Genomic DNA, 17,037 nt, shown 5'->3' on the forward strand with positions numbered 1-17,037 from the left:
AGGCTTTCCTGACCATCAGGGCTGGCGGTGCCCTGCTATCCCATTACTGCCCCTGTCACTACTTCCAACTGTGTGCTGTGGCTCCCTGGTTTGCCTGACCTTCCCCCACGCCACCACTGGCCAATGGAAATGTCTGAGTCAATTGTGTCACTTAGAAATTTCTAGGGATTGTATGAAAATTACTTTTATTTGTTTTTAGATGAGTTAATTTAATAACACATTTTATTTAACCTAATGTATTAAAATTTGAGTAAACTCCGGGAGTTGGTGATGGACAGCGAGGCCTGGTGTGCTGCAGTCCATGGGGTAGCAAAGAGTCGGACATGACTGAGCGATTGAATTGAACTGAACTGAATGTATTAAACCTGCAGCCATTTCAACATGTAATCAGAACCTCAAAGTATGAATAAGGGAGCTTCCCTTGTGGCTCAGGGGGTAAAGAATCTGCCTGCAATGCAGGAGATCTGGGTTCGATCCCTGGGTTGGGAAGATCCCCTGGAGAAGGGAAGGCTGCCCACTCCAGTGTTCTGGCCTGGAGAATTCCACGCACTAGGACGCAGAGAGTCGGACGTGACTGAGTGACCTTCACTTCACTTCTGCTCCACACTAGGCCTTCTAAATCCAGTATTTTATTCTTCAGAACGGCAAGGCTTGGACTAACTACGGCTTGAGTGCTCCACGCCGTGTGAGGGTGGTGGTCCCGAGACGGGCAGCACAGCTCTGCAGGGGACGTCCTTGGAGGGCGGGGCCCCTGGGGACTTTCTGCGCTGTGGTACCCGTGGTGCTTGACACATAATAGACACTCAATAAAGACACGACAGGTGGCTTAGCACAAATCTGTCAGTTTAAGGAAGTTAAGGTTTATGAACCCCACATAAAAGCAAAGATATTCAAGAAAAGAACTAAAATGCACTATAAAGAGATTTTTGAGATCAAACACCTAAAATGTTTAAGTGAAGAAAAAGCCATCTTTATGACATTCTACAATTCCTTCTGGATGGGGTGGGGGAAGTGGTGGGTGATGTTATTACTAATATGACATGAAAGCAGCCTTTATAAAATACTAACCATCTCTAGTGATAGTGATCCACAACTATCTCAGGACAGTTAAGATTCCAGCATTCTCAGAAATGTATCTAAAATGCAGAGAATGGTTGAATGGCAATCCTTCACCACTAAGAATCAACCTTTCCAGCAGTCTCCTTCTCAGGGCAGGCAGGGTCTTACTGAGATTTAAAAAATGACTTAAGAGCACCTTTGCAGCCACAGAAAAGAGGTGCCTAGAAACTGAGTGGACGAAAATGAGGAAACAAGTGTTCTGACCTCTGCAGCCCCTTGGAGCCTTTCAATTCTTTGATTTTTGACTTCCTGTGGCTTTCCCACTTGAGAATTCCTTAACCTGTAAAAACATGCTTAGGGTACATGGCCACCACAACATAAATGTGGCACCAATGAGCTGCATGATCAGAACGACAGATTTCCATCATTCTAAAACCGTCATTCCCACACCTGCTGCTGCTGCTGCTAAGTCGCTTCAGTCGTGTCCGACTCTGTGCGACCCCATAGACAGCAGCCCACCAGGCTCCCCCGTCCCTGGGATTCTCCAGGCAAGAACACTGGAGTGGGTTGCCATTTCCTTCTCCAATGCGTGAAAGTGAAAAGTCAAAGTGAAGTCGCTCAGTCATGTCTGACTCTTAGCGACCCCATAGACTGCAGCCCACCAGGCTCCTCCATCCATAGGATTTCCCAGGCAAGAATACTGGAGTGGCTTGCCATTTCCTTCTCCAATGCGTGAAACTGAAAAGTGAAAGTGAAGTCGTTCAGTAGTGTCCGACTCTTAGCAACCCCATGGACTGCAGCCCACCAGGCTCCTCCATCCATGGGATTTCCCAGGCAAGAGTACTGGAGTGGGGTGCCACTGCCTTCTCCTCATTCCCACACCTAGGTTACCGCATTTGTCAACACTGATCTAGCAAAAGTGTTCTTTTAAGTCCCACTGAACATGTCATCGCTGGTGAATTTTCTTAAAGTTCTGTCCACAGCTGTGTGACACTGGGACTTGGGGAAGGGTGGGGACAGGTTTCAGTCCGCATGAACACCTTTCCTCTATTTCAGCTTTATTTCTTTCAGCAAGTTTCAAAAAAGAAACCAAGGTCATATCTGTGTTAAGATCTGATAACACGTATGTCTTGGTTTAAAATCATGGTGCTAAGGAGGACCTGATGGCCCTGATAGGTTCACACTGTCTGCCTCCTGGAGGTGGGATCAGTGGTTGAGCCCTTGGTGGCTGTCTGGAACCTCATGGGCGGGAGCTGATGCTTTTCTGCTCATCCCTTTGTTCTGAAGCAGAGTGCTTACCTACAACCAAGGCTCAATCTACATTTGTTTTATTTGGAGTGTTAGAAACAGACCATAATTGGGTATTTTATTTAGGAAAAAAAGAAAGGAAAGACTGTCCATCGCCCCATGAAACTCTCTGCACTGATGCAACTGAATCACGCTGGGATGACCTTACTCGTGGCTCAGCTCCACCTTCCAACATTCACCGGAAACCCAAAGTACTGGGCTCTGTGCTGCAGACACGCTGCACTGAGAAGGGGCGTCTGGGCTCCCAAGGAGCTTACAGCTTGGGAGGCCACCAAGAAAACCTCACGAGGAACGGCAAGAGGCAGCACATGGCGAGTGCTAAGATAAAAGCAGAAAGAAAAACTAGGGGTTTAAAAGAGGGATATTGTGGAAGATTAACTCAAGAGGTGACACCTGAAAGGGTCCTTGGAGACATACACATGGCAACACACCTCGTTTCGCACACAAGAATCTTCACCATCTTGTTGTGGACCCTTTGACTTATATTATCACAAAGACCAGAGAAATGTCCTGTTCCCATTTTTTTCTTACCTGCCTTTGTAATTGTTGACATCGAACATCTTCTTTGCTCGATAATATACGAGTTTCCAGGGCCGGGCAATGCCCTTACCTGAAGCCAGAACAGATGGTGGTCAGAGGGACACCGGGAGTGTGGCAGGGAATGCAGTTGCAATTATAAAAGAAACCCAGGAGAGCCCCTTTTTACTACACGAGCAATCCTAGACCCCAGGTGGAGGCTGGGATTTCCTATGGCCTGCAGGAAGCTGTCTTGGGAAGCAGATATATTGATATAAAATCCCATTTCCTTGATGGTCTCTGAAAACTACATGCATACTATGGAGGCTCTCTGGCTTCTGGTCTACTAAATTCATGAAAAGAACCTCATAAGGCACAGGCACTGAATTAGGAGAAGGGGAGACTGAGGTGGAGGACACACGCCAGCAGTTCTCTACAAGATAAAACAAAAAACTTTTCCAAGCAAATAAGCTTTTTCCTGCTTTTCCACTCCAGAGATGAAACGGTCCCCCAGCCGGGGCTGACTGTTCTGCTTTCCTTTGTGCATTCCAGACAAAAACCTAAGAAATCCTCCTCTTTAAATACAACAGAGATTTACTATTATTATTATTAATTTGTCTCCACCAGGTCTTAGTCGTGGCGTGGAAATTCTTTCAGTTGCAGCATGCGGGGTCTAGTTCCCCGACCAGGGATCAAACCCGGGTCCCTTGAATTAGGAGCACCGAGTCTCAGCCATGGGACCACCGGGGGAGTCACAAGAGATTTTTTTTTCAGTCCAAACCTATACTCCTTCATGACCTTCTCCGACTTTCCAAGGATACCTCCAGGACGAGGGTCCCAGCTCAAGCACACACATGGCTCTACTTAAAGACCCTGGGAGATGCTGGCACACAGAGGGATGCGCTTTTTGCAGTATATGCAAAAAAAAAAAAAACAAAAAAAACACAGTACAGGACTGTGAGAGGACCCAAAACTGCAACTGTTACCTAGTAGCAGAGAGTCAGACAGGACTGAGCGTAAGCATGCAGGAAACCCGGAAGCTGATCATTCCTTACAACACCTGTCAACGCGCTAGTGAACACGTTCCAAAGCCCTGAAAGTACAGGCTGGCAGTAAAAGGACTGTTAACACAGCGGCCACCATGTGCTGCGGCAGTGGTGGGCCAGACCCCGCGCTCAGTGATCGCCGTGATCACACATGTAAGGCTGGAAGGCTGTGGAGGCTCAAAGAGCCCCAGGTCTAAACTTACCAATGTGCACTCGGAACGCGTATTTCCTCTTTAAGTCGGTGATTACAGACTTCTCCTCCGGGTATCTGTCTGTGTACAGCAGCTTGTCTGCGTTCTCGATTCCCGTCAGGGACAGGAATTCTTGCACATTCTTCTCCAACTGCTGATTTTCCTTCACGGAAAACTTGCCAAATTTAATAGTGACACCTAGGATTGGGGGGCGGTTGGGGGCGGAGAAAAAGGCACCAATGTTAAGTCTTTAGCAACTTATGACACAGTGCCTGTCAGCCCCTCCCCTCGGGTCAGGGAGCAGCCCCCGCCTGGGCCCTGGACATCTGCTCCCCTAAAGAGTTCAGCTCAAGCCACTCTGTCCTCCCCAAGTCTCCCCTGGTCATCCTACTCCAGTGTGACCTCTGCTGTGCCATCAATCCCTTCTTATACAGTTACTTTAAAGAAATATTAAGAGTAACATACATTAAAAATTCAAACTATTGAAACAGAAGTTTAAAAGAAGCCCCCTTCACTCTCCTCTGCCACCCAGTCCCCTAAAGCAGTGCTGCCAACTGGCTTGCGCTTACGTGAACACGTATGTGTACTGTGTGTGTGGGCCTTGGGGGATGGAGGGGTCAAGGTCACTGCGACTCACGTTCTATTCCTTGTCATAATTCCAAGCACTCAAGTCTCATTATTAATGACTGCGTTACACAGTACACCTTCCCATTCTTAGACTTAATTTTTGGCCAAGCCACGTGGCATGTGGGATCTTAGTTCCTAACCAGGCATTGAACCTGTGCCCCCTGCAGTGGAAGTGAGGAGCCCACTGGACCGCCAAGGAGGTCCCAGACTTATTTTTAAAATCTTTTCATAAAATACACACTAATAAAAATGTCAGCATAAAATACAGAAATAAAATGGGGTCCTTTATAGATACTGCTCAATGAATTGTTCTTCTTGCTTAGTTTGTCTATTTTTTAAAAAACGAATCTTATCAACATGATGAATTCTACAAGGCTAACGCCCCCTTTTACTTTTGTCAGTAACCAGTGGCACCGGGTGTCACACGGCAGACAGTCATGAGTAAATACCACTCACTTGCAGTACGAAGCCCTACACTTGCAGTTCATTCTGAAATCCAATAGGCTTTTTGAGAGGTTCTTGTAACACAGTGAAATCAACGAGGAGACCAAGCCGGGTAATGCTTGAAACCATGGCAACTACCACCAGCTCACCCTCCAATTAACACCCTGGAAATTACATCTCATCAAAGCCGATGATATTTGATACGAGTATTTTCATTTAATCTCACTGGTGCATCCTTCCCAGCCTCTTAGCCACTTAACCTCTTTCCCCACATCTTCGAGGCTTCATCTGTGTTCACCGGGTTCTTTCAGCCTTGTTCTTCCCTCACCTCCCCTACCAAAACTTGCATCAAAAAAGAGGAAAACCACTGCACTTTATTTTGCTAATTTTATAGCACAGATGATGGTTCTGGAAGGAGATGAAGCTGAAAGCAGCTAAGGGACGCTTCCCGTAAACCTATAAAGCGGAACTTGTGCACCAAGGAGGTCCGGGCAATTTACACACACATTAATAGCGAAGACGTCTGACCAACGTTCAGGCTCAGGCCACAAGCTCACCCTGGGCTTTGAACTCTTTAAACCGCCCCAGGTCATCTCGGTACATCCGCTTGATGGTGGTGGCAGCCCTGTCCTTGATGTCCGGGATGAATTCCTGCAGCTGCTTCACTGCAGACTCCAAGTCCACCTCCGGATCTTCGGAATCTCGCGAATCTTCAGATAAGTATTTAGCTACGGAATCTTTAGCCGAATTGCTTTCGTCGTCATTTGTAGGTTCTGACCTATGGAGAAAAACTGGGTTGATTAACCTCGATGGGTCACATGCCCAATGGCTTTCAGATTCTTTTCTTACAATGACTCTCATTTAGACTGTGACAACATTAAAGCTTGCAGGGATCCTGCAGTTGATTCAGTCCACGATGTCTGAACTCTTTAATGTACTGAACAGCTTTACTAACTCGATACGCCTTTGGGGCCGACAAGAAGGTAAACACACAGCCCTAAGCCCTATTTCCACAAGGTACTGCTTCTTATATTAGTGTTTCTCAACTTTATTGTTTCAGACATTGACTTCCTCATAAACCAGGCCCTCTTCTACACTCATGGATACTCAAGACACCTCCGGGACTCTTTCAGTGAGTTACGTTCTGTAATAATGGTCATTAATTAGGTAAGTCAATATTTAGGGTCTTCATAGTTACCACTACTTCAGTGCAATTAACAACGACCGTATTTTTTCCCCTTTGCAGTATAAAGAAACAGTTTTCTAATTCATCCCCAGAAACTTCCAATCAGCTGTCCAAAGCTAGCTGATATAGTTGACTAAGAAGTCAACTATATCAGCTAGCTGCTCAGACAGGTAACTGAAAAATGAAACTGAAACTGTATGTGCTTGTCTGAGCAAAGTGTCAAGTCTTCACAGGTTCACAGCTCAGTACAAGAACCAGGAGCCTGGAACACTCCTGCCTCATTATGAGTGATCTAAAATGCCCTGATGAGATGACACGGAGGATGATGTGAGCTGGGCCCTAGGCCATTTAACTTCTACTTCAAGCCAGGACAATCTTCTAGTCAGCAAAGAGAAGTCACCGATAAGGAAATGGGGAGGAAACCTGTCCCAAGCGCCCGGAACTTTTATTCATCAGCCGGCATATTTAAATGATAACTATGTAAATAACAATATCCAAACTCCTTTTATTTGGGAGAACCCTAATTCAAGTTTTCTTCAGCTCCAGTAACATTCTAAGTCCTCTAATCCTTTCTCCTATCCATGTGCATATAGACAAAGGTAACTTTGGGGTCTTAAAATGCCTTTTAAACTTATGCATAGAATTTCAGAGCCAGAGAGTCAGAGACATAAAGAAGGAACTTAGGGTTGTGGTGGCGGGGCGGGGGAAAGGCGGGGAAGATGGGAGGAAGGAATAGTTGCTGGGTTGGGATGGACAAGCACACACTGCTATATTTAAAATGGATAAACAACAAGGACCTACTGCATAGCACAAGCAACTGTGCTCAGTGTTACGTGGCCGCCTGGAGGTGGGGGGGCGGGGGAGGGGCGTGTGCAGTTTGGGGGAGAATGAATACATGTATATGTAAGGGGTGAGTGCCTTCACTGTTCACCTGAAACTATCACAACGTTGTTAATTGGCTACACCCAATACAAAAGAAATGGTACGGACCTAATTAGAAGCAGAAGGTATTAAGAAAGAAGCAGAAATGGTAGGCACCCAACAGAAGCAGAAGATATTAAGAGGTGGCAAGAATACACTCAAGAACTGTACTAAAAAAATCTTCACGACCCAGATAATCACGACGGTGTGATCACTCACCTAGAGCCAGACATCCTGGAATGTGAGGTCAAGTGGGCCTTAGGAAGCATCACTACGAACAAAGCTAGTGGAGATGATGGAATTCCAGTGGAGCTATTTCAATTCCTGAAAGATGATGCTGTGAAAGTGCTGCATTCAATATTCCAGCAAATTTGGAAAAATTCAGCAGTGGCCACAGGACTGGAGAAGCTCAGTTTTCATTCCAATCCCAAAGAAAGGCAACGCCAAAGAATGCTCAAACTACCGCACAATTGCACTCATCTCACACGCTAGTAAAGTAATGCTCAAAAGTCTCCAAGCCAGGCTTCAGCAATATGTGATCCGTGAACTTCCTGATGTTCAAGCTGGTTTTAGAAAAGGCAGAGGAACCAGAGATCAAATTGCCAACATCCGCTGGATCATCGAAAAACCAAGAGAGTTCCAGAAAAACCTCTATTTCTGCTTTATTGACTATGCCAAAGCCTTTGACTGTGTGGATCACAATAAACTGTGGAAAATTCTTCAAGAGATGGGAATACCAGACCACCTGACCTGCCTCTTGAGAAACCTGTATGCAGGTCAGGAAGCAACAGTTAGAACTGGACATGGAACAACAGACTGATTCCAAGTAGGAAAAGGAGTATGTCAAGGCTGTATATTGTCACTCTGCTTTTTTTTAACTTATATGCAGAGTACATCATGAGAAATGCTGGGCTGGAGGAAACACAAGCTGGAATCAAGATTGCCGGGAGAAATATCAATAACCTCAGATATGCAGATGACACCACCCTTATGGCAGAAAGTGAAGAACTAAAGAGCCTCTTGATGAAAGTATAAGAGGAGAGTGAAAAAGTTGGCTTAAAGCTCAACATTCAGAAAACTAAGATCATGGCATCCGGTCCCATCACTTCATGGCAAATAGATGGGGAAACAGTGGAAACAGTGGGTGACTTTATTCTTCTGGGCTCCAAAATCACTGCAGATGGTGACTGCAGCCATGAAATTAAAAGATGCTTACTCCTTGGAAGGAAAGTTATGACCAACCTGGATAGCATATTAAAAAGCAGAGACATTACTTTGCCAACAAAGGTCTGTCTAGTCAAGGCTATGGTTTTTCCAGTGGTCATGTATGGATGTAAGAGTTGGACTATAAAGAAAGCTGAGCGCTGAATAATTCATGCTTTTGAACTGTGGTGTTGGAGAAGACTCTTGAAAGTCCTTGGACTGCAAGGAGATCCAACCAGTCCATCCTAAAGATCAGTCCTGGGTGTTCATTGGAAGGACTGATGTTGAAGCTGAAACTCCTAATACTTTGGCCACCTGATGTGAAGAGCTGACTCATTTGAAAAGACCCTGATCCTGCGAAAGATTGAGGGCAGGAGGAGAAGGGCAAGACAGAAGATGAGATGGTTGGATGGCATCACTGACTCGATGGACATAGGTTGGGTGGGCTCCGGGAGTTGGTGATGGACAGGGAGGCCTGGCATGCTGCGGTTCATGGGGTCGCAGAGTCGGACACGACTGAGCGACTGAAGTGAATACAAAAGTAAAAAAAAAAAAACAGTTCTCATGAAAACAGAATCTAACTGCCTTATTATATACATGAAGAAAGGAAGGTCCCTGACAAGTTATGCAGTTAGTTCCACACGTCACTCTACACCCGGATGGTCCACCTCTTCATGATTTCTAGCACTCACTATAGCTCGGCTGAACAAAGAGGTCACAGGCAGGATTCACACACAAGACGTACACCATCATGTTACCTCTGCACCTTTTTGGAACAGGCCTGGGGATTCTCCTCTTGTGGCCTGGGTTTCGCACTTCCTTCAACCAAGGTACCTTCCAGGGAATCAAGAGGTGTGTCCTCAGAGCTCCTCCTGGGCACTGAAAAATCACCAGGCTCCACGGAGCTCTCAAGAGATCTTCGCTTCCTTTTCTTAGACTTTTTCTTGAGGCCGCTGGAATCCTGACTGCCTCCTGAAGTCTCGACCTCGTCGGCTACTCGGGATCCCTCCGAGTACACACTCTGGGCCCTCTCGGGCGCAGCCAAGGCCTCGAATTCTGGGGGATCTGGATGCTTCCTCTTCCTTTTCCTGGACTTGCTGTGACCCGCAGACATTGAGAGTTGCACGATTCCCTCTTCTTGGTCCACTTGAGGCTGCGGTTCCTGCTCCTGGGAGGCTGCCCTGGGCAGGGCGATGCTTGCACCCGGACTTTCCTGGACAGCATCCCAGGATTCAACTTCCCTCTGACGTTTTTTATGCTTTTTCTTCTTCTTCTTCTTCTTCTTCCGAACTTCACTGTGCAGCTCCTCGGACGTGTTTTCACATGGCTTAGTACCTGAATGGGGTTCGTCTACTTCAGGCCGTTCTGTCGACTTCTGCTCCTTGCTCGCATCAACGTAAACGACGTCCACATCGCTTCTGAAATTCTTTGGTGTGTTCTCAATATTTTCTTTATCCACCAGGACGTACGCAACACCTGTTTCCTCGTCGACTCCCGAAGCACTTTTTCTTCTCTTTTTCTTCTTTTTGGGTTTAGATGTGGCCATTTCAGTCTCATCGCAGATTTCTGATATCTTCAAAGGAGAAGAAACGAGATGCTGGCTGGCCTTTCTCTTTTTTTTACTCTTTGTTATGTCACACTGCTCGTTTGCCAGGGGGGCGGCTCTGAAACTCTCCTGGGAATGCCTCCGATGTCTGTCCTTATGTTTAGAATGCTTAGCCTTTTTCTTCACGAAAATGGGAGTTTGGGTTTCTAAGCTGCTTGATTCTCTTTCCATTTTACTCCTGTAGGGGAACTTAACAACACAGTTTATTTTTGCAGAGCATTTTATACATTAGCCTCAGAATAAAGAAAACAAAATCACAGAAAGATGAAATTGCATGACAAACGATAAGCCTGGAGTCATGATTATAAATGTCCTATTATTCTAAATGCACAGCAAGCTCACTATAATTCACTTGTCTGCTTCCATTGCCTTTATGATATAGGAAGAAAAACCAGTTAGCTGAGAACAACGCTCTAGCCCTGGAGAAGGGAATGGCAACACACCCAGTATCCTTGCCTGGGAAATCCCATGGACACAGGAGCCTGGTGGGCTATGGTCCATGGGTTTACAAAGAGTCAGACTAAATAACAACCAAATATATTACATTTAAAACACAAAAAAACAGTTTCATGTATCTTTTCTGAATGGATATATATGTGGCAAAACTATAAACACAGTAAACTGGCAAATCAGGGATTAGGGACAAGTAGAGAGCCAGCTCGGAAAAGGCAATGGCACCCCACTCCAGCACTCTTGCCTGGAAACTCCCATGGACGAAGGAGCCTGATAGGCTGCAGTCCATGGGGTTGCTAAGAGTCAGACAGGACTGAGCGACTTCACTTTCACTTTTCACGTTCATGCATTGGAGAAGGAAATGGCAACCCACTCCAGTGTTCTTGCCTGGAGAATCCCAGGGACGGGGGAGCCTGGTGGGCTGCCGTCTATGGGGTCACACAGAGTCGGACACGACTGAAGCAACTTAGCAGCTTAGCAGAGAGCCAGCTTCTCTCATATCTGTAAATTTTTCTTTCTCTTCCTTTTTTTTTTAGGCCACGCCCTATGACGGCATGTGGGATTTCAGTTCTGTAACCAGGGATCCACCCTTGTTCCCTGCAGTGGGAGTGCAGAGTCTTAACCACTGGACTGCCAGGAAAGTCCCTGCAGTCTTTTATTTCTTAACTGGAGTAATGAGTACAGGGGTGTTTGTTATATTTTTGTCTACGCTTACTTGACTGCCTTAAATAGTTCACTTTATAAAGCAAGGGGCAGAACAAGGGCACAGGCTGCTTTCACTTGTGTTAATGAAGGATATAAATGTACTAAGTATCTACAAAAGGGAAAGACAGAAAAGAAAGTTTTCCTGATTGCTTGGGCTTTGTCTATTCCCCAGACAATATACTTTCACAGCAAACTATTTCTCTTTTACAGCATTTAGCCCAGCTGTGGTTCACAGCGAGGACAGCAGGCAACCACTGACCTCAAGCTAAAAGATTACCTCTTTGAGAAAGAGGCTGAATGGGCCTTATTAGTGGTTCAAAGAAGAGTCCAAGTTCTGCAGTTAGTTGGAATGAAGTTTAATAAGGCCTCCAAGTCAGTTCTTATACAGAGCATGTGCACTCTGGAGGTTAAGTACAGGAATAGATATGTACTTCACAAAAGACATGGTTAAAAATATAATTTTACAAACATGTCTTCTCTCCTTGCTCTGTACTGCTTCTGGTTTCAATTTTTAAGACTTTACTTCTCTGTAAGTAGGAAGTATGTTTACAGGGTTCAAACATCAAAGTGACCTCTGCGTAGCCCTCCTTCTCACACCGAAGGTGCGTGAGTGCTAAGTCACTGTGCTTGTGTCCGGCTCTTTGTGACCCTCTGGGCTGTAGCCCACCAGGCTGTTCCCTCCATGGGATTCTTCAGGCAAGAACACTGGACTGGATTGTTGTTCCCGCCTCCAGGGGATCTTCCCCACCCAGGAATCAAATCTCTTCTGTCTCTTGGCAGGCGGGGTTTTTATCACTGGCACCACCTAAGAAGCCCCTCACACGGTGTCTGTATTTTACGATCTGCATTTTGTGATTTTCAGTTAACAGATTCTAGAGGCCTCTCTGTATCAATGGTCTTTCAATTCGGAATGCTACGCATATTTTCTACAGAAGGTACCTACTTTTTCCTAGGTAGTAAAGAAACTGTAAGAGTTGTGGGGCTTCCCTGGTGGTCCAGTGGTTAAGAGTCCCCGCTACCAATGCAGCGGACCTGAATTCAATCCCCAGTCCAGGAAGGTCCCACATGCTGCGGAGCGACTGGGTCTGCGCTCTAGAGCCCGTGCTCTGCTCTGCAACAAGAGAAGCCCCCCGATGAGAAGCCTGTGCACTGCACCCAAGAGCAGCCCCTGCTCGCCACAACTGGAGAACGTCCCTGCAGCAGCCAAATATTAAAAAAAAAAAAAGAACTGTGTAGCTGGAAGGTCTGGGAATGACAAACATGTGGACTGATCAGACTAAAAGCCAAATCCCCAGCCTCATGATTGTACCTTCAACGGAGGCACCAGGAGCTTTGGTGGAGGCCTCTCGTCCTGGCGTCACTCAGACACATGGACACCCATCTCTGACTCTCTGAGACCTCAGCTGTAAGCAGTGTAACGGCTGCAACTCGATGGCCTGTTCAGAGAGGGCCCAGCGGGCTTTGGCTGTCTCCTCCACTACCAGAGCCCCAGCGTCTAGCAGTGCCTGGTTCACGGGAGGAATCCAATAAACACGTTTTGAGAATGAATTAATGCTTTCTCTTTGGTTGCTCTGGAACTGTTAAGAACAGTTGGAGGAAAAAACTCACAACTGGGCAGATGGGCACTGCTTTAAGCCCTTGGCTGCTTACGACAGCTGGGACCTGAGCAGTGACCAGCAACTGAGCCCTGTCTCTCTAGTTCTGTGCTGTCCAATACGGCAGCCACGAGCCACATGAGGCTGCTGAGTACTTAAACGTGGTTAGGCCAAACTGCATCTAAGCGTAAATACATACTGCATTTCAAAGACGTGCAACAGAGACAGAGAAAGAGCTCACCCATAACTGTTGTTTATTGCTTTCACGATGAAATGATGGTTTGGATATCGTTCAGTATGTGCATTCCTACTTCTCTTTCCTTTTTTTTTTTTAATGTAGCTACTAGCAAATTCTAAATGACACACGTGGCTTGTGTTCTTACGTTTTCTGAGAACAGCAGTGCTCCAGAAGGCTCACTTGCCTACTCTTCTTGAAATGGTTATTTCAAATCTCCCCAGGTGGCGCTAGTGGTAAAGACCCACCTACCAGTGCAGGAGATATAGAAGATACCGGTTCGATCCCTGGGTTGGGAAGATCCCCTGGAGGAGGGCATGGCAACCCACTCCAGTATTCTTGCCTGGAGAATCCCATGGACAGAGGAGCCTGGCGGGGTACAGTCCATGGGGTTGCAAAGAGTTGGACACGACTGAAATGATTTAGCACACACGAATTTTGTAGCTCAACAAGCTACAATATTTCATCCTTCACTCTGACCTGAAGTAGATTAACTTGCCTCAGACCTCACAGCCTTACACACATTAGCTAAGAAATATGTTCCCCCAAATCTAACATGTTTGCCTGCATTTGCCCTGTTCTCCCCTCTTGCTGCTTCAAAGGAAGTGTTTCTTCTCCTGTCAGAGACCATTTCTTCCCTGTGTGCTGGATCCAACCTCCTCCTCCTCCTCCTCAGAGCGATGGTGATCCATCAGCTAACCAGTCTCTCCCCTTCTGCCTCCTGCACTGGATCCCTTCTAGCAATGTCCAACAATCTTCAGACTATTTTCTAACTTAAAACACAAGGATGCCACTATCCTCCAATCCCAAAGTCCCATCTAGCTATTCTCTTTCCTCCCTTTCACAACTTTTTTTTTTTTTTTTGCCACACCACACAACTTGTGGGATCTTACTTCCCTGAAAGTGAAAGTCGCTCAGTCCCATCCAGCTCTTTTGACCCCATGGATTATACAGCCCATGGAATTCTCCAGGCCAGAATACTGGAGTGCATAGCCTTTTTCCTTCTCCAGGGGATCTTCCCAACCCAGGAATTGAACCCAGGTCTCCCACATTGCATGTGGACTCTTTACCAGCTGAGCCACCCTGACCAGGGATCAAACCTGTGTCCCCTGTAGTGCAAGCATGGTGTCCTAACCACTGGACCACCAGAGAATTCTCTCGAGCTCTCTTAATAACAATGAACAGAGCAGATAATTCTTTTAAATATTCATTTACCTTCCATCCATTTCTTTCTTTTTGGTAAATACCTTGTATGTTGCTCCTCCTGGTTTCTTGAACTTAGCACAACCTTTTATATATAGGGTCACTTCCCCACTAAAAACCTTTTTTTTTTATGGCCTCTCCATTGTTCTTAAGACAGAATCCCAAATCCTTACACATCTACCATTCCCTTTATGATTTAGTCTGGTCCAAGACCACCTCTCCACCTCTCGTTTTCTGTGGGTTTCAGACATCCTGTTTTCTTTATGTCCCCAGAATATACCATATGTTTATCAGGGGATTTACAAAAGCACCTCATTCTCCCAGGAATGCATTTCCCTCTGCGTTACCTTTCTGCGCTATAACTAGTCTTAAGTTTGAAAATCACTTCCTCTAATTCCTCCTGGGTCCCGCCTCCTCCTTACAGGGTTTCTCAACAATCCAGCTGTTTCCGGCACTTAGCTCTGGAGGGATGTAACCGGCCACCTAAGGGCTACAGTCTCCTCGTCCTGCTTGTTTCCTAAGCGGTTCCCTGGATATGCATTTATCCCTATTTATACGCATTTATCCCTGTTTATGAGAAGACAATGGCAACCCACTCCAGTACTCTTGCCTGGAAAATCCCATGGACGGAGGAGCCTGGTGGGCTGCAGTCCATGGGGTCGCGAAGAGTCGGGCACGACTGAGCGACTTCACTTTCACTTTTCACTTTCATGCATTGGAGAAGGAAATGGCAACCCACTCCTTGTTCACCCCAGGGACGGGGGAGCCTGGTGGGCTGCCGTCTATTGGGTCACACAGTGTCGGACACGACCGAAGCGACTTAGCAGCAGCAGCAGCAGCCCTATTTATATGCATTTATCCCTATTTATATTCAGAATAGACCACTTCCTGTCTTGCAGGGATGTGCCCAAGCCTGGTCCCGGATTCCCTCCCCACTCTGGGGTTCCATGAAGACCCCGCTCGGCCCCGGGACGGGCATTCCGGGGCTGATAGGGAAAAAAAAAAAAAAAACAACGAAAGTTCCCGCGTGGAAGGGCCTGGAGCGGCTGCGAGAAAACAGGCACCACGTCCATCCCTGGGGACCTGGGTCCAACGCAGGCCTCTGGGTAGATGAAGACAAGCGGCCATAAACAGCTTGGTTCAGACACGATCACTGGGGGAAAAAAACCGGAACAACTGAAAAGCACTCTCACCTACGGGCCAAACGCGTCGTCCCCTTGCCTTCCAATCCGGAAGTGCCGGTGTCGTGGAAGCGGATATCGTCGTGCGTCACTTCCGGCCCGCCCTCCGGCAACGCGTTGCTATGACAGCATGCCGGCCTGCTCCGGGCTGTGATTCTTAGGCCTTTGTTTTCTGCAGGTTTTGTTTCCTACCGCGATCTTTGGGAGTTGGGTGCGTCAGGGGAGGGGCTTCCCAGGTGGCGCTCGTGGTAAAGAACCTGCGGGCCAATGCAGGAGATGTGAGAGACTCTAGAGACAAGGGTTCGATCCCTGGGTGGGGAAGATCCCCTGGAGGAAGGCATGGCCACCCACCAGTATTCTTGCCTGGAAAATTGCCATGGACAGAAGAGCCTGGCGGGATACGGTCCATAGGGTCTCACAGAGTCGGACACAACTGAAGTGACTTAGCATGCACGCACAGGGCAGGGGAGAAAGTGGGATGACAGAGCTCTTCCGTCGACTTGCTGGTTCATGCCTACACTGCCATGTATTCAACGGTTTTTTTTGCTGAAGTCCATCTACACTGAACTGTGGTGTTGGAAAAGACTCTTGAGAGTCCCTTGGACTGCAAGGAGATCAGCCCTGGGTGTTCTTTGGAAAGAATGATGCTAAAGCTGAAACTCCAGTACTTTGGCCACCTCATGCGAAGAGCTGACTCATTGGAAAACACTCTGATGCTGGGAGGGATTGGGGGCAGGAGAAGAAGGGGATGACAGAGAATGAGATGGCTGGATGGCATCACTGACTCGATGGATGTGAGTCTGAGTGAACTCCGGGAGTTGGTGATGGACAGGGAGGCCTGGCGTGCTGCAATTTATGGGGTCGCAAAGAGTCGGAATCGACTGAACGACTGAACTGAATTGATCTACAGTCCAGGAGTGAACGAGAAGGTGAAGATTACCCGAGGAAGACAGAGAACAAGCAGATCAACCAAAATAATTTCAGATTACCCTCCAAGGAAAATAAAACAGGGCAATGTGATGGAGAACGACTGGGGTCAGTGAGTGCTAGGTTAGAAGACTGACGAGTGACCGTTGAGTTTGAAACGAAAAAGATGAACAAAAATCGAGATGGTAGAGTGTTCCAGGCTGGGAACAGATCCGGAGGCCCTGAACTTGGTTGCTGGAGGAACTGAAAGAAGGCCAGGGCAGTGGGAGCACCGTGAAAGACAGGGGAGAGGTGGGAGGCGACCTCAGGGGTTGGCAGGGGTGAACTGGTGCAGGGTCTGATGCACGTTGAACTTCCGTGAAAGTTAGAGCTAGAAGAAGCCTCGAATATCTATTCCGATTCTTTGATTTCCACTGTGTCCCGAAGAATCATAGTTTATGATTAAAAGTAAAGTTTTAAGCAGATCATCAAGTCAAAGACAGAATGCATGCCACGCAAACTTTTTAGCCTTATTGCACAGTGAACATAATCACACCAGCGACGAGACTTCTCATTGAATCCTATAACAACCCGCTGTTGTAGGAATCTTTATTAGGTGATAACAGCCTTACCTTGGGGCTGAGAAAGCTAG

The 17,037-nt window shown here is 46.9% G+C and overlaps 1 protein-coding gene across 4 annotated transcripts in view; it reads right to left on the reverse strand.

Moving 5' to 3' along the window:
* Positions 1-15,563, reverse strand: part of TTF1 (transcription termination factor 1) — a 28,880-nt gene extending 13,317 nt beyond the window's left edge. Inside the window, exons 1-5 of one of the 4 annotated variants that reach the window (XM_061433946.1) lie at positions 15,492-15,563; positions 9,260-10,296; positions 5,749-5,969; positions 4,133-4,318; positions 2,899-2,977 (exon numbers count right to left, since the gene is read on the reverse strand). In XM_061433946.1, the coding sequence (XP_061289930.1) occupies positions 2,899-2,977; positions 4,133-4,318; positions 5,749-5,969; positions 9,260-10,278 (1,505 nt within the window). In that variant the 5' untranslated portion in view covers positions 10,279-10,296; positions 15,492-15,563. Of the gene's footprint in view, positions 1-2,898; positions 2,978-4,132; positions 4,319-5,748; positions 5,970-9,259; positions 15,400-15,491 lie in introns of those variants that run through there. The other 3 variants (XM_061433948.1, XR_009739646.1, XM_061433949.1) reach the window with 3 other exon arrangements.
* Positions 15,564-17,037: the final 1,474 nt, after the last annotated feature.

The sequence above is a fragment of the Bos javanicus genome, chromosome 11, assembly GCF_032452875.1.
Source record: "Bos javanicus breed banteng chromosome 11, ARS-OSU_banteng_1.0, whole genome shotgun sequence".
NCBI classification, from domain to species: Eukaryota; Metazoa; Chordata; class Mammalia; order Artiodactyla; family Bovidae; genus Bos; species Bos javanicus.